The sequence below is a fragment of the Zootoca vivipara genome, chromosome 11, assembly GCF_965207765.1.
Source record: "Zootoca vivipara chromosome 11, rZooViv2.hap1.1, whole genome shotgun sequence".
NCBI lineage: Eukaryota > Metazoa > Chordata > Lepidosauria > Squamata > Lacertidae > Zootoca > Zootoca vivipara.
The window spans coordinates 18,110,561-18,133,421 of NC_142594.1; the positions used below are offsets into that span (position 1 = coordinate 18,110,561).

At 45.5% G+C, this 22,861-nt stretch overlaps 1 protein-coding gene across 2 annotated transcripts in view; it reads right to left on the reverse strand.

Moving 5' to 3' along the window:
- UBE2E1 (ubiquitin conjugating enzyme E2 E1) overlaps window positions 1-9,819 on the reverse strand; it is a 57,864-nt gene extending 48,045 nt beyond the window's left edge. The window contains exons 1-3 of one of the 2 annotated variants that reach the window (XM_060280664.2): window positions 9,664-9,819; window positions 8,310-8,488; window positions 6,898-6,948 (exon numbers count right to left, since the gene is read on the reverse strand). In XM_060280664.2, coding sequence (XP_060136647.1) covers window positions 6,898-6,948; window positions 8,310-8,461 — 203 coding nt within the window. In that variant the 5' untranslated portion in view covers window positions 8,462-8,488; window positions 9,664-9,819. Of the gene's footprint in view, window positions 1-6,897; window positions 6,949-8,309; window positions 8,489-8,630; window positions 9,438-9,663 lie in introns of those variants that run through there. The other variant, XM_088653763.1, reaches the window with a different exon arrangement.
- Window positions 9,820-22,861: the final 13,042 nt, after the last annotated feature.

Consider the following 22,861-nt stretch of genomic DNA (forward strand, 5'->3'; position numbering starts at 1 on the left):
TAACCTTAGACTAAACCGCTTCTGGAGCAATGGAGCACCGTGACGGAAATGCCGTTAACCTTTCTGCCACAGCGGCAACTATTTATCTACTTGCAGTAGTGTGCTTTTGAACTGCTAGGTTGGCAGGCATTGGGACAGAGCAACAGGAGCTCACTCTGTCATGGGGATTCGAACCGCCGACCTTCCGATTGGCAAACCCAAGGGGCTCCGTGGTTTAGACCACAGCACCACCCATGTCCCTCACTTCTTACTTTACAACCACCAGACAGCAACAGCGACTTAGTTTTTCCACGTCTATGGACAAGTGCCGAAAACATTACGCTAATCAAACACAGCGCACGCTCCGTGCTGCCTACTCCTGCATTTAATTTTGGAATTAAACTGTTGCATAAGTATTGTGGCCAAGCCAACCATCCTAGTTCAGGATCCTGTTAATCTAATGCTCCACAAGCATGGCAATTACTTAGCAACCGTCCCAGTAAGGCCCAAAGCTAGGGAGTGCCCAGGTGGGGCAATGGCCAAGGGCTCAGACCTCCAAGAACCCCAACCAGATGCAATAGGCAAGGAAGCAAGCGGTTGCTGTTGCCATCACACATCTTAAAACTCTAGATCCTTAAAGTTCAAACCCTCCCCACTGCATTTCTTCTAAAACAGATATTTGCTGATTGAGGAAGAGTTCATTACTGTCATGCAGATCTGGTCTTACTTTGGGGCTTTGTGCCCCCCTCCAGCTGTTCTGTCCACCCTGTTTGGGGAGACACTACCCGAGTCCCAAGAAATATGGTTGCTGCTTGTGGTCGCCTATGGCGAGAGGAGGCAAAGGCACTCTGCACATGCGGAGCAGCACTTAATTTGCATTTAAGCAGGAGGTTCTTTTCACCTTTGCAGGTAAAGCCACCAAGAGCAACGCTTAATTTCTAATAAATGAAATAATCAAACTCTTGCGTGAACTGAATGCGGTAATTAAATCTGAAAGCACGGGATTAGTACATTAACAGCAGATTAAAAGTGAGGCTTTTATTCAGAGCTGTGCCCTGAAAGGCTGTTCAGTACTGAGGGCACTGTAATATAGAAAGGGATTTTATATCTTCATTTGGATAATATTTTTTAAAAAGCTTTCCCCAAAAAGTGATAGATCTGCTTGAGAGAAACAAGTGCAAACTGAACAGTCTCTAATCATTAATGGCTTTAATTTATATAAAAAAGTAAAAATAAACTCATGTAGGTCTTTCTATACGTTTAGCTACCAATTTCTCCATATGAACCTTATTGTACACTGTTCCTTAAGTATTTGCTCCACATTATGTAGGAATTTTTCAGCTAATAAACATTAAGAAAGTACTCTCCATATCACGTCACCACTGACAAAAACCAGAAAGCATACATATGCAAAATGAACTTGGCATTCACAAATGTCTCTTTCAAGCCAGCAAACAAAGGGAAGAAAAACCAAAACTCTCATCTTGGTTAAACAGCTGCAGAGTTTTCCTGCATTATGGGGCGCTAGAAAGCAGCCCATTTAACGCATTTGCCCAGGCAATTGCTGCTTACTGGGAACACATTCATTCATATAACATTTCTTGCAAAATAATAAAAGTAGTGTATTTTAAAACCTTGATTCATAAAAATATGCACTTGCATATGGTTCTACTGATATTAAGGAGACCAAATCTGTGCAAGTTTGTAAAGAATTAATCTGGGGCACAGATTAATTAATATATGAAAGTAGAGTTCACTGCTATTGTCATACTCTTTTTTTAGTCTTCACTGAGTTTAGAGGGAGATTTAGGGCCATTGAAAAAACACCTAGAATTTCTTGCTGCACAACTTGTGAAATCGAATTCAAATTTCTCAGTTCCATCTCTGCAAATCACAGATAATATCCCATTCATTTCTGTGCATTTTTATTATTTATTACTTTCTAGCATGACATTAATATTTCTCTAGTCCTCCCCCTCCTTTATTATTATTATTTCAGGTCAAAAGGTTTGTAGGTGTTTTTGGAGAGAGAAAAGTTGCAGGGAACAACATCTGGACAAACTAATAGGACTCATGCATATTCTGCGTATTTGAAATAGGAGTTTTGCTATTAGTTTTCCCTGAAGGTTTCTAAATCACTCAAACCTGAAAAACATACTTAAAATGCTCCTGTTAGAATTAAAGAGACAAAATGTTAGATTAGTTATTAAATCCAAATTGTTCTTTGTGAGACTATGCTGTTATTTGCACTTTTTCTTCCGCGACCTATGAATTCAGAATTCTGAACATCCAAAATAGGCTTTGGGGGGGGGGAGAAACCACCCGCTTTGTTTCCCTTCACCCAGCTCAGCATGTTCGCACAACTCTTACGGAAATTCTATGCTACTACTAAGCGTTTTAAAAGAGACGTTTATTGAAATTCCAATAGATAGCACTATTTCTTGCTAGCCAGATGTGATCCTTTGAACGTCAAAGCCCTATCTTCTATTTAAGCCACAGTCAAAGCGTGCCTTCAGTTCTCTCGTGATAACTGCCAAGCAAGAACCCAAGCAATTTCACAAATGGACAAGGAAAACTGCTCACCCTCCCATGGAAACTCTCTAACAAGTGTCAAGTTGGCACATCAAAATGCACAAGACAAAGAGAAACTCTGCAATATCACCCAGAAAGACGGCATTGAAAAGAACACAAATATCTCAAACCAAAAATGGCAAAAAAATAAAATAAGAATTACTGACACTGGCAGACTAAGGATTTTACACAAAGCCCCTTTCTGAAAAACAATTTGCTCTCTTCCTTTTCTTAGGGGTCCTCATGGAAGTTTGGTGTGTAGCTGCTTTCAAGGGCTCGCTGCTGCTCCTTTCCGTACATGTTTGTTGCTGCTGAAATCGTTGTGTACACAAATTGGGTGTATTCAGGGCGACTTCTAGCCTTCGGTGCACATTCCCAAAGTGCACCGAGTCAATAAAAGAAAGCACTTTTCTGTACACATCTGGAGCATTTCAAGTCAGGATTCATTCCCAGACCATAAAGCGAAAGCGTGTGAAACCTGATCCCCTGGAAAGTACTGCCATCTGAATGCAGGGGGGCTGCTTTCAACAACCACCAAGATCCTTATCAGGTATGGGGGACAAGGAAGGTGATCTCACATGTTATCAAGGAGGAGATTCAACAGCAGTCTGGTATGATAGAGCAGCCAAGAGTAGCCGCACTATTTTAGTACAGTCTAACCTTGATTGACAAACGTAACCCGTTCCGGAAGCCCGATCGGCTTCCGAAACATTCGACAACCGAGGCATGGTTTCCAATTGGTTGCAGGAGCTTCCTGCACTCAAGCGGAAGCCGCGTTGGATGTTCGGCTTCTGAAAAACGTTCGAAAACCGGAGCATTTACTTCCGGGTTTTCGGCGTCCGGGAGCCGAAACATTCCAAAATGGAGCCGTTTGGGAACCAAGGTCTGGCTGTACCATCAAACATATACATAAAACCTGACAAAAGAAGGACTAAGCCACTGCCCAAAGCAAATTAGGCCCAATTGCCACTTTCACAAGAACTGCTTCAGCAGTTTTTACGCATTTCCCATGCCATGAACCTTCACTATGGCATGCCCATATATTATCACCTCTGCTCTCCTCCAAACACTTTGCCTGTAACTATCACGGACGGTGAGAGGCTCAATGTATACTTCTCTAACCAAACAGCAACTGATGTGACGATGCATTTTTAAAGACTATATTTGTTCCTAGGAATAAGATAATGCCCGTCCGCCAGATCCTTTGAATTTAGCAGCTCCAAAGATGATCACTCAAATTAAAAGCGACCGTTTCCCACATTAACCATATCCACAAGTGCGAGGGACAAAAAGGCATTCTTAGTGTCACTTGTGAAAGCAGCCTATGGCAGGGGGCTTCACGGTGAGCCCCCTTGAGGAACAAAAGCAACAATCCAAGCTTTCTCGAGCGTAGCCAAGACAAAACACAGGCAGGCGGTTCACTGGCAGTGCTCAAACCTTGTCCTGAAGGCAAAGGCATCAAACGAAAGGGGAGGTGCAGGACCTCATGGGCTCACAGAAAGCTTTAAGGTGCCTTGTTGGGAAAACTCTTAGAAGAAGCAAAAGCATATGAGGAATAAGCCTACAGGCCCCCATCACCAATAATATTCAGGGCATGCAGCTCTGGGGTGGGGTGAAATGTCCTTCCATTCAGTCTTTAAAAAGACAAGAAGGAGCTTTTTGGCTCTACGTCCCCTGAAATCATAGTGGCACTAAAGATCACACTGAGAAATCATTTAAAAATGTGCACTTCTCACATCTGTAATGGGGCGCTACAGCAGTCTCCAATCCTGAATGAGAGCAGCATGAGACTGCAGGCTAGGAGAAAGCAACCTTGCCAGGCCAAGGTATGGATCTTTCCCATAGCATCAGCTAACAGCTGGATTCACACTGAATACATAAAGGCAGGGGTAGTCAATGTGTTACCCTCCAGATGTTTTTATTGCCAACTCCCATCAGCCCCAGCCAGCATGACCAATGGTCAAGGGGTGCACCGCAATGGTTACTCCAGTTTAGGAAATGGCAACACTTAGGATATTTTCACACGGTATGCTTAAATCTGTGCTGTGCCTGTAATTTTAATGCAGCACTTACACAGGCTAGAGAAATGGCTCTCTTCCACGAGAACATATTCACACATCTACAAAATACACTTTAAAAAAATATTATTTTGTGTGACAAAGGAAACACATCCCCAAAAGATGCCGTCATTATCATAACGGACTTAAGATGCAAATGCAAGAAGGAACAAGGTTTTGAGACACAATTTTGTACCTCCAAGCAAATAAGTGCCAAGAATGCAGTTACTCTAAAATTCCAGATTCAAGGTTTCTATGCCCCCCCGCACTGCCTCCTCCTCATCTCACTACCAATTATGAGCCAAATCAAGGCTAGCGTACTTCTCTCAAGAAGTTCAACACAATCCACAGGAAAAAGAAACATGAAAACATCCAAACTTCTGCTCACATAACGATTTGAAGTGCAATATTCCTCTGATCACCAGGTAGTTTAAAGTGCTTGTAGCATAAACCATTTTTGCCCCTCAAAAGGCTTGAGCAAAGCAAACATCTCTGTATTGTGCCTCAAAGTTTATGATTCCCGGTGGACTGTACTAGTGAAATAAGAAACCACATCTACAGTCATTATATTCTGACAAGGTAATTTGCTAGCAGAGCCCTGAAAGGCACCAAGTTCACATACAAGCTGTTTAGAGAGAGAGATAACTGTTGCGAGATTACTCGGATGATTTTGGACATACACTTCGATCAGGCAGGGTAAGAGGGAAGCCATTAACAAGAATGCAACACTGAGAACAGCAGATTCCAAAAACCCACATAGCAAATTCACAACCATGATTAATTTAAACCGCATGAAGCTTTGGCAACAAGACAAAGCCATTTGTCATGCATGTTTTCAAAGTCTCTCTTATCAAACACCAACAAGTAAAAAACCTTTAACATAATACATTTGTATCAGTCATCTCCCCTCTTTCATCCAGGCATCAGTCACTGATAATGTTCCTGATCCCGTTGCATTGGGGACTTCGGCCAATAGAAGGAAATACGTCTTTAGCTGATCCTGTTAAATAAACAGGGCAGCCCTTCATTAAGCCCAGACCTCTGCTCTCCTCACATATTTTTCTCCCAGTTTCTTCACATGATGGCTGGATTTTAAAATGAAACTTTAACAGTCACATCATTTGCTTGCTGGAGCAGTTATAAAGGGAAAGGGAATGTCTTGCAGGTAGAGGAAGCAAGCTCCACCCTAAGTGTTCTAAAAAAGACGGATCGTTTCACCGGCTGCCGCCATCAATAGCAACTGGCTCAAAAGTGGTTATTAGCAGCCCGGACAGATAAAGATGCTCTCTAGAAACAGCAGCCTCAAAGGCGATAGCATGTGCTGAAAGTAGCCTTCCTGTTTAATTAACAGAGGCAACCAAGGACCACCATACTATATTACCCCCTATCTAAATGCTCAGGGGCTACAAAAGCTAAGTGATAACCCAAGAAGCAGCTTAGCAGGTACTTTCAGAAAGTGTCTAAATCTTTTAACACACAGCTCAAACACTCATTTTATAAAAGGCAACGACATCCCCCGGGGTGTCCTTTCACCAGATTACATGCATGCTCTTAAGGTGCATATGCTGAGCTAGGAACTCAAACCTCGCTCCTATTGCATGCGGCACTGCACCGCGCAGAAGCGTAACAACTTGAAAAAGCAGCAACAGGTCTTCCGTTTCCCCCCCCACACACACACACAAATTGAATGCAATAATAAGCATGATGCAATTTGGAATAATACTTATAAATGCAAAAGGGGTGGCAGGAACATGCGTTTTCATATCCTTCACAGCTGACCAGCCACAGAAATATTATATACATTCACACAGCATGACAACCAATGATGCAATCCACTCCTAATGCAATTACTTCTGAAGTACAATAAAAGAAATAAGCATAAGAAACAGAATATTCACATCCAGAGTTGTCTCCTGAGCTTCAAAGGCCATAAGGAATTATTCCAGGCCATTCGGAAAATATACTCTGCATCAACATTTCAGAACCAAAAAATATATTTAGAAGTAATAACCCGTCAAGTGCTCTCCAGTCTTCCTCATTAGCAAGGTAGGTGCGGTTGCTGCCACCCCACAACACGTCCTGCATTTAACTGGTAAGATGCATTTATTTCCCTGCCCTTCTGCAAGCAGCAGCCAACAACTGCATGCAGCAGGAAAACACAGAGTGCAATGATATCATGCCGTGTCATGTGCCTTATTTAACTAAACATGGGAGGCAATACAGGTTGGTGGTAGCCACACTTAATTGCAACACGTAGTCCAGCCATTAGAAAAGATGGATCAACACATACCTGCAGTTGGGAGGTGGATCTAAGGTGATGTCAGCCAACTCCTTCTGAATCCTACAGCAAGAAACCAAAAGGGAAGGCAAATCTTACACAGGGAATTCAAGAGATGAAAGCAGTATGACTTTCCCAAGTAACATCCACACACACAAAAAAACTATTGATAGGGATAAAGGGCCAGCTAGATAAATCTACCAAGGTCGATTCAGGTCCATTATTTCCAAACCTCAGTGATCTTCATAACACTGAAACTATTATACCTGCTTCATAGTCAGAAACACAGGGCACAAGACACTGTTTTGCTCAAATTAATGAGTCAAAAACTCATGCCTACTTTCTGTCAAGTCTAGCATTCTCCTCACAGAAGCAGAAACAAATGACATTCCAACTGGATCACCTTAACGCCATCACAGGTATGAAAGAATAAACAGTACAGAGTTCCCCTTCACTAACCACAACAGAAGAAATCCAAACATCAAGGATGTCAGCAACAAAATTCCCACTGATTTTTATCGCTAAGCAGCAAAAGGAAGGGTATGGTCAGAGCATTACAGAATATTCCTTCTGTTTGTTTCTCCCTCCCCAAAATTAATTGGCAGTTAGTACAAATACTTGTGTGTGCCCTCCCCTCTGTAAAATTCCACACGAAAGGCTCCTCCTCTTTTCATACCAATGTGACACATTAATTTCAGTAGAAACAAGATGGAGAGCGCTGGACCCATCAGACAATTTGTTGGAAATTCAAATCCCAGCCACACAAGAGATATATACACAAGGAGGTTCATAAGCATAAGGGTGAGATTTGTACGTTTTCAATAAGAACATTCTTCTTATTGAAGCACCAGTGATCTTTTGCATCAAAGTTTGAAAGCTGAATTGTGATGAATTCGAAGAACAGAAAAGATTGACTCTAAGTACGAGCAACGATAAAAAGTAGCATTTTTTTTCTCCCTGGGAGACTACTATTTTAACACCTAATTGGATGAACTCAATGCAGGTACCAAATCTTAATTAATCTACATCACACTCCTGCACAGTGACTACTGTCACCATCTAATAGGAAAGCATGTGAAGAAATTAAGAGTTCTGCCCAAGACCACGCAGTAAGTTGGTAGCAAGGCAGGAATTGAGGTACTCTTGGTTTGAAGTCACTTGCTCTGAACTTTTCTGCTGGCGGATACAGGTGATAATGACAAGTTTCAAGTAGAAGGTTAGAGGTATGGTTAGGATAAAAAAAAGAGAGATTATTTAAAATAAAAATAATGCACTTGGGGAGCGGGCAACAATGCTGATTGCGGGGGGTGGGGGTGGGGAGAGCTGTAATTGTTTTGCAGAAAGAACAAATGCCAGAAAGGTATTTAGTGAAGAATAGCCATCGCAATAACTATAAGGAAGAGAAATGCTAAGGACAGTCTCACCTCTTGGCACTGGTGGAAAGGAGCTTGGAATTTTTACTCATGCTGATTTTACTTTCCTTCTTCTTAGGTGTGCTTGTCTCTTTCTCGGTCAGTTGGTTGGAGGACGTAGATGAGGAAGAGCTGGTGCTGGCCCTCGAATCGTCATCCGACATAGCTACCCCACACTACGTACCCCAAACCTGGAAAGAAAACACCACAAGGAATGGGGGCGGGGAGGGAAACGGGGGGGACAGTTAACACTTGGACAAGGAGCCACAGGGTCAAGCTCTTAGAAAACATTTTTCTACTTCTTTTTGTAGGGAGAAAGAATGAAGCCCCCACCTGCAAGTTTCAGCAACATTTAGTGCCAGCTCCTCTCTGGAAATGGGGACGAGGGGCACGCGCAGACCACATGAATTAATAAAAGGGGAAACTGGGATTAGGGAGGGGAAGCAATTTCCTTCTGTGCCTCCTCTAACCTTTTCACACAGGACCCACACAGCCCCCCTGCTTTCCCCCCTCCAAATAGCATCCATGACACATGGAGATAAAGGGGTCAGAGAACAGAGGCGAAATAGTGGTGGAAACACTGGTATTCTACAAGGTTGGGGCGAAGTAAGACATTCAGAGAGGGGGGGCAGTACTAGGAAAAACTGGGAGGCTGCTGAAAGAGGTGAGGTGGAAAACTCACCACAGGAAGTCAGGGTTTGGTGGGGGATACTTTTAGGAAGGAGCATAATTGGGGACTAGTAATTCGGGACGGGGGGGCAGATATGACCCAGGAAAACGGGGAATGCCTTCGAGGGGGGAGAGGGGAGGAGAAATCCGTAGTGGGTGCGAAAGAGGAATCGGTATTGTGGGCAGGGGGTGTCTATAGAGGATACCCCCCCTCCAACTTTGGGGGGGGGAGCAGCTAGCTACTCCTCAAGGGGCTCCCCGCCCCTTCTTCCTCCTCTACTTCTCAACGCCACCCCCCGGCTTTTGTTTTACTACCCTTCCCCACTCCCCCACCCTAAAAAAACAACATGCCTCCTTCCCCACCACCCCATCCTTCTCGGTTTGCAGACGGGGTGGGGGGTGGGAGAAAAAGCTGACCCCCCCCCCGTCCGCGCACCCTCCGGCCTCCCCCGGCTCCCAGGGGTGCGGGACGAGACCTGTCAGCTTCCCCCCCCCCAATACTCCCAACCCCTCGACGTCTCCTCTGCCCACCCAGGTCTTTCACCCCCCCCCCGCTGCCATCTCCTCTCGGCTTCCCCCCCCCGGGAAGCCCCCCAGCCCCCGCCGCCCTCCTCCGCGCCCTCGGGGGGAGGGCAGGCGCGGCGGGGGCTTCTGCGCCCGTCGAGGGTGAGAGTCGGGGCGCCCCCTGTCCCCCTACCTCTCTCCCTTTGTGTCTGGCGCTCCTCCTCGGTGCGGCTGGGCCTGGCCACTCGTGTCTCTCTCGCGGGGAGAGAAGCGGAAGTGCTGCAACAGCAACTATTAAGCAGGCAATGGCTTCCCCGCCTGCCGCTCTGCCTTGCCTCCCCCCCCCCCCGCCGCCGCCGCCGCCTTCCAGCAAGCAGGGGAAGGGGAGGGGGGGGACAGACAGACAGACAGCCGGTGTCACCGCACAGGGTACAAGAAATGCCACACACACACACACACACACACACACACACACACACACATGCACACACACACGCATATATATATATATACATATACATATATATATACACACAGAGAGAGTGTTTTTTCTGGGGGTATGCACGGGTTACGCATACCCCTAAACATTTTGTGAATCTAAGTTTGGCCACATTGTGGGGCAGTATTTCAATATGAGCAGGAAAATGAGAGCACCCCCTACACATTTTTTTTAAGAAAAAAGCACTGCACACACACACACTTACACTCTGTCTTTCCACCAAAGTGTGGTCCTGCGTCGTCGTCCCCCCATCCCCCAAAAGCACACACATGCACCCCATCGAAAGAGGGCTTTCCCGGGGCCACGATGGCTCAACATGCCACCCGCCACCCCACACTCGCCTCTCTCTGTCTCCCTTTTGGAGGTGTAGGGGGAGAGGGATAAAAAGATGCTTCTGATGGAGGGGCCACCTGGAGCAAGCCGGCGCTGCAGGGATCCAGAGTTACTGGATTCCCAACCTTCTTTTCTTTGGCCATGCCCCACCTAAGCATCTCTAAAATCCCAATTAACCCCCCCCCCCAAACCCCGGACATATCATTCTTATGATTCAAAAAGTGAACTTTGTGGAGGAAGCCTAAAAGGCCTTTCACTGTTGTGAACTCGTCGAATTGACCCCCCCTTAAAAATCAAATTGCCCACCTTAAAAATCAAATTGCCCACCTGTGGGGCATATGCCCCACATTGGGAACCACAGTACTAAAGGGGGGGGGAACGACCTTTCCAAACCTAATGATGAGAATGAGAGGCATGTCGGTTTTGTGGATGGGGGTTGGAGGTCACGGCACCTTCTCTGAAAAGTCACACCATCTGGTGGCTTCCACCCCACCCCACCCCCAGCCAAAAGGCTCCTAGGAAGCAGCCTTTTCTTCTTGTTTTCCCCATTTCTTCCTCACTTTAAACGCACAGGAGGAGAGAGAGACTGATAATGGCCTCAGGGCTGTGAAGTGCCCCACCTTCACTCACTTTCTCCAGCAGAAACAGCAACCACCTGCCCTGGCTCTGGGACGGCCTCAGTAGATTTTTACCTGTGGGGTCCCAAAACAACAGGCCCATTAGAAAAAAAAACCTTATTTTTCTTATCTTAGGCCAAGCCGCTTTCCGCTTGTCCAAACTCTCAAGGTAGCAAAAGCAGGGTGGCAGACCACCACCCCTCACACACACACTCCAGCAATTCCTCTTTTCCACCCACTTCACTCCTGTAGTTTTAACTTTACATCTATTTCTTTTGGTTTAACCACAAAACATCAGTAAACATTTCGCCTCAAACCCTGGAGAGCCACTTTTTAGACATTCAGGGTCACAATCCTGCAAGTGGCACTTGGGAGCCTTGGAGAGGGGCTGTGGGCAAGCCGTGAGTTTAAGAACCATTCCTTCCTAAGGGGATAGAGAGGAGATGAAGTGATGTATTTAAAACGTTTAAAGTGTTCATTAATGTCATTTATCTGGAGGGGATAGGCGCTGAAAGGAGACTTATCTGACAAGCGACACTTTGGCTATTCTAACCGCACTTAGCTAGGAATAAGCCCCATTGGGTTCAATAGAAGTTACTTATGAGTAGACATGGTTAGGAATGCACTGCTACTTTGTAAAGCGTTCATTAGTGGTCAGTCTCATCTCTCTGATTTTAGCTTCTTTCCTCATCCTGTTCATTAGCTTTTGGGTTCTTCCATCCCATAGGGCACAATTTCATTGTTCCATGTGGGTGACATCATTATTTTACAATGGGGAAGTCTATGATGTCATCATCAGTCCCATTCAGGGACTTAAATGTTTTGGGGGGACAGAGGGTGGGCAGGTGTGGGGGACTCCCTGGTCCTGAATGGGGTAACTGTCCCCCTGAAGGACCAGGTGCACAGCCTGGGAGTCACTTTGGATTCACAGCTGTCCATGGAGGCGCAGGTAAATTCTGTGTCCAGGGCAGCTGTCTACCAGCTCCATCTGGTACACAGGCTGAGATTCTTTCTGCCCGTTGACTGTCTCTCCAGAGTGGTGCATGCTCTAGTTATCTCCCGCTTGGACTACTGCAATGCGCTCTATGTGGCGCTACCTTTGAAGGTGACCCAGAAACTACAGCTAATCCAGAATGCGGCAGCTAGACTGGTGACTGGGAGCGGCCGCCGAGACCACGTAACACCAGTCCTGAAAGATCTACATTGACTCTCAGTACGTTTCCAAGCACAATTCAAAGTGTTGCTGCTGACCTTTTATACCTGAAGGAGCGTCTCCACTCCCACCGTTCAACCCAGACACTGAGGTCCAGCTCCAAGGGCCTTCTGGTGGTTCTCTCCCTGCAAGAAGTGAGGTTACAGGGAACCAGGCAGAGGGCCTTCTCGGCAGTGGCACCTGCCCTGTGGAATGCCCTCCCATCATGTCAAGGAAATAAACAACTATCATACTTTTAGAAGACATCTGAAGGCAGCCCTGTTTAGGAAAGTTTTTGATGTTTTATTGTGTTTTTAATAGGTTAAACCACAGAGCCTAGGGCTTGCTGACCAGAAGGTCGGCGGTTCGAATCCCTGCAACGGCGTGAGCTCCCGTTGCTTGGTCCCAGCTCCTGCCCACCTAGCAGTTCAAAAGCACATCAAAGTGCAAGTAGATAAATAGGGACCGCTCCGGCGGGAAGGTAAACGGCGTTTCCGTGCGCTGCTCTGGTTCGCCAGAAGCAGCGTTGTCATGCTGGCCACATGACCTGGAAGCTGTCTGCGGACAAACGCCGGCTCCCTCGGCCTATAGAGCGAGATGAGCGCCGCAACCCCAGAGTCGGACACGACTGGATCTGATGGTCAGGGGCCCCTTTACCTTTAATATTCTGTTGGGAGCCGCCCAGTGCCTGGGGAAACCGAGCCAGATGGGTGGGGTGTAAATATTATTATTATTATTATTATTATTATTATTATTATTATTATTATTAAGACCCCCAAGCTTGGCAGGAGGCTGAAGGAAAATCTGGTTTCATTTTAAAATATACTAGTAATTCAAGAGCTGATCGCTGAGTCAGAAAGATTTTTTTCATTGTATTTCTTCTCTTGTCTGAACTGCTGCAAGCTGATGTGCTGCTGTGTAACAGAAATGCCAAGTGACTTTTAATGACAACCAAGAGAAGTTCTCATTGTATGGACCGGCTGGGATTTGGTCTTTTAACTGTGCACTCAGCTCTCATCTGGGAAGATGGAAGCCCCCAAATGCAAAATCTGACCTGCATCAGAAAGGCCACATTGCTCTGGATGTGCCCCTGCCGTGGCAGCTTGCCTTCTTTGGAGGAAAGCCAAGTCCGGGCAAGATACAGGCTGGGCTTCAGCAGGAGGGAGGAAAGGAAGCAGTCTCTTCCCCTTAATGTGGACCAGGATGGGGAAGGTCACTCTGCAGGCAAACTAGGGAATGGAGAGAGATGATGGCTGGACTGTGTCAGTGGGAGAAGGAAGCAAGAAGGAACCCTTCCCTGCCCCCCCCCCCCCGGTAGTCTGGCCTGGTCTGATCCTTTGTCAGTAGCTTTCCCCTAAGACAGGGGGAGGAAACATTTTTCAGCCTGAGGGCCGCTTCCGTTCTACGAAACATTTCAAGGGCCACATGTCCATGGTGGACAGGGCAAGAAGTAAACATGGGAGGAACAATGGATGCAAAATTTATCTTTGTACAGGTGTCTCTTTGTACAGGAGTTAGGTCCTCGGGTACCACGCGTAGACGTGAAATCACGTATAGTGGGGAGCACTGCTTAAAATAATAATAATAATTTTATTACCGTATTTATATGCCGCCCAGCTGACTGGGCTGCCCCAGCCACTCTGGGCAGCTCCCAACAAAGTACCAAAAGCACAACCATTAAAAACTTCCCTAAACAGGGCTGCCTTCAGATGTCTTCTAAAAGTATGATAGTTGTTTATTTCCTTGAAATCTGATGGGAGGGCATTCCACTGGGTGGGTGCCACTACCGAGAAGGCCCTCTGCCTGGTTCCCTGTAACCTCACTTCTCGCAGGGAGGGAACCACCAGAAGGTCCTCGGAGCTGGACCCCAGTGTAAACACCCTCTAAATTGTCAAACCCTCTAAAATCTGTCAAACTCCGCCACAATCACTCCCTTCAACTCTCCACGGGCCTCTAAGGTTGGTGCAAAGTGTCATAGGTTTGCAGTTGCAAAGACTCCTGGGATTGCTAGCCGTTTTCCTTCTCATTTGGCGCCATTTTTGCAGTTTCCGTGTTCTTTCCATGCCGCTTTTGCCCTTTCCACACCATTTTGCAGTTTAAATCTATTAATTAAATTATTTCCCAACATCAAACATGTACACAGTCACATGCAAGTCAAATACACGTTAAGTGGAGAGAGGCCTGTACAATAAACTAGCTTCTAGTGTACACACTCAAACACAGCTCTCCATCTTACATCCAGGCAAGCAAGAGGCATGGCTGGCCTTGACGGACACATTCCAGCCATGCAAAACCCCTCAGGGTATAAAGCAGTGCCTCTCCCCCCCTGTGGGTACTCAAGGGTATGCAGGACTGGCAGTACTTCCCCCCACCCCCAAATGTTAAAAGCGTGGCCCACCTTTATGGTATATACAGTACTGGCACCTTTTCTTTGGTATTAAAAAGAAAAAGCACTGGTAATAGGGTGGAAATGGATCAAGGCAGGACTTAAAACTCCATTCTGAAGGAAATCAGGAAATCAGCCCTGAGTGCTCACTGGAAGGACAGATCGTGAAGCTGAGGCTCCAGTACTTTGGCCACCTCATGAGAAGAGAAGAATCCTTGGAAAAGACCCTGATGTTGGGAAAGATTGAGGGCACTAGGAGAAGGGGACGACAGAGGACAAGATGGTTGGACAGTGTTCTCGAAGCTACGAACATGAGTTTGACCAAACTGCGGGAGGCAGTGCAAGACAGGAGTGCCTGGCGTGCTCTGGTCCATGGGGTCACGAAGAGTGGGACACGACTAAACGACTAAACAACAACAATAGGGAAACAGGAGGCAATACTAATTTAATCAAGCAATGAAGGTTCTTCTCCACTCAGCTGGCTCAAAGGGAACAAAGGGAGAGCTGCTAGTGGGCTGACCAGCCATAAACTCATTATTGATAGTGACAACAAGCACTATTTTAAACACCTGGGGAAATAAGATGCAACAGAAGTGCTGAAAACACCCCGAGGGTACAGAGGTGTCCCCTTCTCTGAAGGACTGAGGAGGCCCCTCTGAACATTGAGGGGGGTCAGCCCCTCCCCCCAAAAAAGATCAGGGCCCCCCACAGTGCCTCAGCCCCCAGGAGTATGTGCCCTAGAGAGAGCAGGTAAAAGGTAAAGGACCCCTGGGCGGTTAAGTCCAGTCAAAGGCGACTATGGGGTTGCAGCGCTCATCTTGCTTTCAGGCTGAGGAAGCTGGCCTTTGTCCGCAGACAGCTTTCTGGGTCATGTGGCCAGCAGGACTAAACCACTTCTGGCGCAATGGAACACCGTGATGGAAACCAGAGCGCACGGAAACGCCGTTTACCTTCCCGCCACAGTGGTACCTATTTATCTACTTGCACTGGCGTGCTTTCGAACTGCTAGGTTGGCAGCAGCTGGGACAGAGCAATGGAAGCTCACCCCGTTGTGGGGATTTGAACCGCCAACCTTCAGATCAGCAAGCCCAAGAGGCTCAGTGCTTTAGACCACAGTGCCACCAGCGTCCCTACCACCAACACATGTACACTATGGTTTCCATCTTTTGGACAGGTGTTATTAGCAGCCATGTGAGAGAAATTACTGATTGGTATAGATTTACCACACTTGTCAACCTCCTGCCTGTTTCATGCAGTTATTAATATCATGGGTGCCATTAAAGTACTTTTCTGGTTTTACCCCCATTTTTGTCCCCATGACTTTATTTCAGCTTGATCTCTGGAACTCGATAGGCTGGAAATGGATCAAGGCAGGACTTAAAACACAGATCCTGGAAACTAGGCTCTAGGTGAAAACTGCTCTTGAAAAGTTTTTGCAGCCTCTGTTGTTTGGGGTTCTTTTTTTAAAAAAAACAACAACCATTTCTTTCCCAACAAGGGTATTTTCCAGCAGACATAACTGGCTTCTTTTAAAACTTGCTGTTAACCAGATTTTTGTGAATGTAATTATCCACGTGGAGCGGCACGGCATTTTATAAAAGATGCCGTTTGTGCTGCAGCATGCATTCTGGAGTTCGCTTCATTCCAGGGTGCCTGGCTTGTAACATGTAATCTTTCAGGTAGCAAATTGGTCTAAGAAGCATGCATTTGGGAAGTTATTTCAGGAAATCTGCAACAATATGTAAAGTATATATTATAATTAACATTTCGTAAAATAAAATAACTCTGCTCAAAGATTTTGTGGTAGCATATGCCCAGTCCTGTTCAGGATTTTAGCCAGCCTGGAACAATATAGCCTTGGAGTCTCTTGGAGCCTCATGATCTAGGAGTTGGGATGGGGAGTTTTAAGAGAGAGCCCAAGGGAAAACAACACTTTCCCCCACCCCCATTCATGCTGGCCTTTTCCTGCTAAGTAGTAAAGCACTAGACAGCTTCCAGCCTGGAACCTGAGAATATATGCATTAGAGGTATATTGGTAGGGGGAATAGGCTCAAGGAATAGGCAAGGGGCGGTCTGGGGAGTGGAGAAAGATTAATAATAATAATAATAATAATAATAATAATAATAATAATAATAATTTATTATTTATACCCCTCCCATCTGGCTGGGTTTACCCAGCCACTCTGGGCGGCTTCCAACAGAAAAATAAAACACAGTAATCTATTAAACATTCCTTCAGTAGCACCTTAAAGACCAACTAAGTTTATATTTTGGTATGAGCTTTCGTGTGCATGCACACTTCTTCAGATACACAAGTGTGCATGCACACGAAAGCTCATACCAAAATATAAACTTAGTTGGTCTTTAAGGTGCTACTGAAGGAATTTTTTTATTTTGCTTCGACTCAGACCAACACGGCTACCTACCTGTAACTATTAAACATTAAAAGCCTCCCTGAACAAGGCTGCCTTCAGATGTCTTCTAAAAGTCTGGTAGTTGTTTTCCTCTTTGACATCTGTTGGGAGGGCGTTCCGCAGGGCAGGCGCCACCACCGAGAAGGCCCTCTGCCTAGTTCCCTGCAACTTGGCTTCTCGCAACGAGGGAACCGCCAGAAGGCCCTCGGTGCTGGACCTCAGTGTTCGGGCAGAACGATGGAGGTGGAGACGCTCCTTCAGGTATACTTCAGGTTAAGTTTCTCTGATAGTACGGTTGTGTTTTTTTCTTGTTTTTTAAAATCACAGTGCACATTTCCAACCCCAACTCTAATAATGATGATAATAATATGATAGGTAAAAAGGCAAAGGACCCCTGGGTGGTTAAGTCCAATCAAAGGTGACTATGGGGTTGCAGCGCTCATCTTGCTTTGAGGCTGAGGGAGCTGGCGTTTGTCCACAGACAGCTTTCTGGGTCACGTGGCCAGCAGGACTAAACCGCTTCTGGCGCAACGGGACACCATGACGCAAACCAGAGCACACGGAAACGCCATTTACCTTCCTGCCATGGTGGTACCTATTTATCTACTTGCACTGGCATGCTTTCGAACTGCTAGGTTGGCAAGAGCTATGCCACCCATCTGACGGGTTTACCCCCAGCCACTCTGGGCGGCTCCCAACAAAATATTTAAAATACAGTACAGAATACCCACTGTAAACTGTTAGGAACTTGAGAAAGTCCATTTCCGCTCTTCCCTGCAGTCTATTTTCTTTCTGCTGTCCAACATTCATGCCTTAAATGCTCCCAACCATGGACATAATTGATAGACTCATAGAGTCTTCCTGGTTTCTTGTACCAAGACTCTTGTTTTCTCTATAGGTTCAATCACCATCCATGTTATTTAAGTCTTTGGACCTCACAAGTGCTAGTTGGTTTGCTTTTGGTTTAATTTACAAACTTCTATATCTTGATACCTCTATGTCCCAGGGGAGTTTCCCAATTACAAATAAACCACTTCCTTATTTTGGAGGCGACACTTAACCACTTGAGCTCACTATAGAGGGAATGATGAAACTTCTGCATTTCATACCACGCCACATTTATTTATTTGAGATACTTTTTTTTTTGTTGGGATATTCCCAGAAGACATATCTCAGAAAATCTTTGAGACTTGGCACTATTTTCTCTAATATATTCAGGGTAGCGATGGGGAAGCGACAGGGGGGAAACAAAAATTTACAGAAGGACTAATTATGGGCTCCATCAAGGAACCTATTTGCAGTTTCAGGATTCAGCCCAGAAACTGATGAATAAAAAATAATAGAGTTCTGTGGAGGCTCTGCAGAGTGGCTGTCCCTGGCCAGTAAAGAATTATAGCTCACTCACTCCCCATGCATTAGGGGCATTGCTACTAGGTTAGTGGGCATAGGAACAAAGGTTCTTTTTCAGCCATAAAGGTAAAGGTACGCCTGACCATTAGGTCCAGTTGCGGACGACTCTGGGGTTGCGACGCTCATCTCGCTTTATTGGCCGAGGGAGCCGGCGTACAGCTTCCAGGTCATGTGGCCAGCATGACTAAGCCGCTTCTGGTGAACCAGAGCAGCGCACGGAAACACCATTTACTTTCCCACCGGAGCGGTACCTATTTATCTACTTGCACTTTGACGTGCTTTTGAACTGCTAGGTTGGCAGGAGCTGGGACCAAACAACAGGAGCTCACCCCGTTGCGGGGATTCGAACCGCCAACCTTCTGATTGGCAAGCCCTAGGCTCTGTAGCACCACAGCACCACCCACATCCATAGTCAATACTGAATACCAAGGATCCTTAAGCAGAAGAGAAGCGTAGCGACAGAACAGTAGCCAGGGCCGTCTTAAGCATAGCTGGCACCCTGGCGACGTGGGGCGAACTATCCCTCCGGTGCCCCCTCCCATTTCCGAGTGCAGCTGCCATGTGGGTGCAGCGTGCAGCGCAGCTGCCGCACAGGCGGAGCAGCACGGCGCCCCCCTGGCAGCACGGCGCCCTGGCGCCTTGTGCCACCCAGCCTTGCCTTAGGGCCGGCCCTGACAGTAGCAACTAGTAATCACTTCATGTCAGGGGTTTGTTTTCATGCTCTGGATTCCACCCATGGCTCTGATACCTCACATTATTTCCTAATATTTTATATCCATATTACAAGCACCTTTTATTTTAGCACCTGGAGGTGCAGTGAATTTGCATGAGAATGCAATTTTGTCGTCATGAAAATGCAATTACCCATAATTCTTAGTTTGTATTATTATGATTGGAAGGGCTTGTTTTCTGCTTATCAGCAGACAGATATTCTGCTTGGGTGACTTTTTATAAGCTAGGGATTTCAGGTTTCAAACAACAAACTAACAAACAAACAAACACCCACTTTAATTATGGGTTGTTTTCTGTTTCTTTGTTGCTGTATGGACTAACAAAAAAAATCCATTGTATATTAGAAATATGTATTAGATATAGAAATCTACCTGGTTGATATTGCATTAGCCAAAGTATTGCCTTCTTGGTTGTAATGTCAGTACAGTACCCTATGGATATAGATATAGATATAGATATAGATATAGATATAGATATAGATATAGATATAGATATAGATATAGATATAGATATAGATATAGATATAGATGATATAGATATAGATATAGATATAGATATATAGACAGTGCTTCCCCCTCCTAAAAATGCTTAGGGGTTCTCTCATTTTCCTACTCATTTTGAAATACTGCACCTCAACGAGGCCAAACTTAGATTCACAAAATGTTTAGGGGTATGCGCCCCCTGCGTCCCCCCAGAAAAAAAGCACTGAGTATAGATATCATTTCTGCACTTTGCACCTACTACGGTACTATGTTCAGTTTCCATTTATGTTTCTGTTCCGCAATCTACTTCACGTACTTGATTAGCTAATGCTACAAGAACCAGTAAGGACTCCTGTAGGCTGAACACTGAAATGGATTTGAATTTGAAATCAAAGTCACTTTCAGTTTCCCTTAAAGAATGCAAAACATTCTTTTTGTGAGGACATTGAGTGCTTTGTTGGCAATCTAATCCCCTTCCCAGAATTATAATTCCAATGGAAGCCATGAAAATGAAGCAGTTTTAGAAACGGTTTTAAATCTGTAGTGCAAACAAGCCTTCTTAAGGCTGCAGTACTTCATATAGGCAGTGGATTTTTTCGGGGGGGGGGATGTAGGGGTACGCATACCCCCTAAACATTTTGTGAATCTAAGTTTGGCCTCATTAAGGGTCAGTATTTCAATATAAGTAGAAAATGAGAGTACCCCTAAACATTTTTAAAAGAAAAAAAAGGCACTGCATACAGGTATTCAGAAGTCAGCGAGAAATAAGTACTACACATTACTGATAGCATTACAGCTCTGGGGCGCAATTGCAACTTTGACGCTCTGCCCTATATACCGTGTTTCTCCGAAAATAAGACACCGTCTTATATTTATTTTTCCTCAAAAAAACACACACTATGGCTTATTTTCAGGGGATGTCTTATTTTGTCCCTCCTCCTCCTCCTCCTCCTCCTCCTCCTGCCGCGGCCGGCATTGCTGCTGCGCCTATCACTATGTCTTATTTTTTGGGTATGGCTTATATTCCTTGAATGCTTAAAAATCCTGCTATGGCTTATTTTATGACTACGTCTTAAAATAGGAGAAACAAGGTATTAGAGCCAGCTGCTGGCTCCAGCAAACTTCACATGCACTCAAGAGATGCAGACCAAGGTGGAGGGGGCAAAACATTCTGGCCCTCCACAAAGCACAAAGTTAGGGATCACTAAAGTAATGTAATCTGATACAGCTATAATCTGATTCAGATGAAGAAGCCATTTGTGAGCTTTGCTCAGTGGAGCATATCCAACAGATCTGGATTATGAAGTATTGTGCAAAGAGCTCCGGCCTTTTGCGAAACATAAAAAGGGCACAGGAATGTGTGGCAACCTTGGGATGGATTGTATGTTGATTGCCTTGAACAGGTTTTTTTGGGTGGGGAAGACTCTGGAAAAATGTGCATCGCTTTAGGAAGGCACAGTTTCACCAGGTGGGCATATGATGGTAAACTGAAAAATGACAGGTGAGGAAACCTTTTGTTTCCCTATAGAAGACCCCTGACCCACAGGAAAAAGGAGGCTGATCGCTGGCAGAACTAGAGCCTCCCTCCCTCCCTCCCTCCCTCCTTCCCTCTCTCTCTTGACAGGACATGTGCTGCCCCAGAAGGCGGCATCTTGACCTCATGCTGCATCTCAGAAATGCAGCAGAAAGTCAAGAACAAAAGGAAGCACTTCTGCAATTCCTCTACATTGCAGCCCAGAGGGTGGCACAGGAACGCCAGCTTTCTTTGCTTAACAACAACTTATTTATATCCTGCCCATCTGGCTGGGTTTCCCCAGCCACTCTGGACAGCTCCCAACAGAATATTAAAAACATGATAAAACATTAAAAACTTCCCTAAACAGGGCTACCTTCAGATGTCTTCTAAAAGTCAGATAGTTGTTTATTTCCTTGACATCTGATGGGAGGGCGTTCCACAGGGCGGGAGCCACTACCGAGAAGGCCCTCTGCCTGGTTCCCTGTAACCTCATTTCTCACAGGGAGGGAACCATCAGCAGGGAAGAAACTGCCAGAAGAGACATTATGGCAAATATTTAAAATCTACCCAGACAGAAATTTTACCCCTGAAAAAGAGGACGTGTCCTGCAAAAAGAGGACACATGGCCCCCCTAAATGACAGTTCCTCTAAATGAAAACAAGACCAGATTCAAGTAGGGCACCTGTTTAGGGATCAAATGATTCACTAATAAATGATGTCTTGTTTGAATTACGTAAATTTTTGGTAGCACCTGCTCTTATTGTTAGTCATTCTAAATAATGTTTACAGGTACCATGACGGTTTGTAATTTCCCGAGATTACTACAGAAATGTTTTGCAAAGCAAGTTAGATAAAGTAGATCAATTCATTAATAACCACGAATGCGAATCCACCAGATAGGCAAATGGCAAAGATCACCGAGGTAATTGCTTTGGAAATTACCTGAAGACTTGAAGTGCGCTATGTAAATACTAAGTATTATTGCCAAAGAGACATAAACAGTACTCAAGTAATACTAAACCAGGGGTAGGCAACCTAAGGCCCGGGGGCCGGATGCAGCCCAATTGCCTTCTCAATCCGGCCCGCCTGGTGTTTTTACATGCATAGAATGTGTCCTTTTATTTAAAATGCATCTCTGGGTTATTTGTGGGGCTTGCCTGGTGCTTTTACATGAGTAGAATGTGTGTTTTTATTTAGAATGCATCTCTGGGTTATTTGTGGGGCATGGGAATTCATTCATATTTCCCCCCCAAAATATAGTCCGGCCTACCACATGGTCTGAGGGACGGTGGACCGGCCCACGGCTGAAAAAGTTTGCTGACCCCTGTACTAAACTGTAGCACGTGCCCACTCGCCACCCCACCCCCAATAAATCACATTAGGAAAATACCTAACACAGCGCCACCTGCTGATGCCTATCTAGGTTGCATGTTACTGAAATAGGTGGCAGCACACAGCAGTGATAGGAACCATAAAACTGCAGAGTTGGAAGGGTCAATGGGGGGGGTCGTCTAGGGCAACTCCCTGTAATGCAGGAACTGGTTTCTGCCCAACATGGGACTATGAGATTAAGAGTCTCACGCTCTACTGACTGGGTTCTCTTGCTGTAAGGCTTTTCCCAGAATCAAAACTACTAAAACAGTTTTCTTAAAACTGTGAGCCAAACTATTTACCGAGTCCTATCCTATTTTTTTGTACTTCATTTGCCAACTTGGATGAAATAGCAAGGCTCACTGCATTATTTCAGTTGGTGGAGCACGAGACTCTGCGGGTTTGAGCACCAGATTAGGCAAAAGAAGCCTGCATTCCA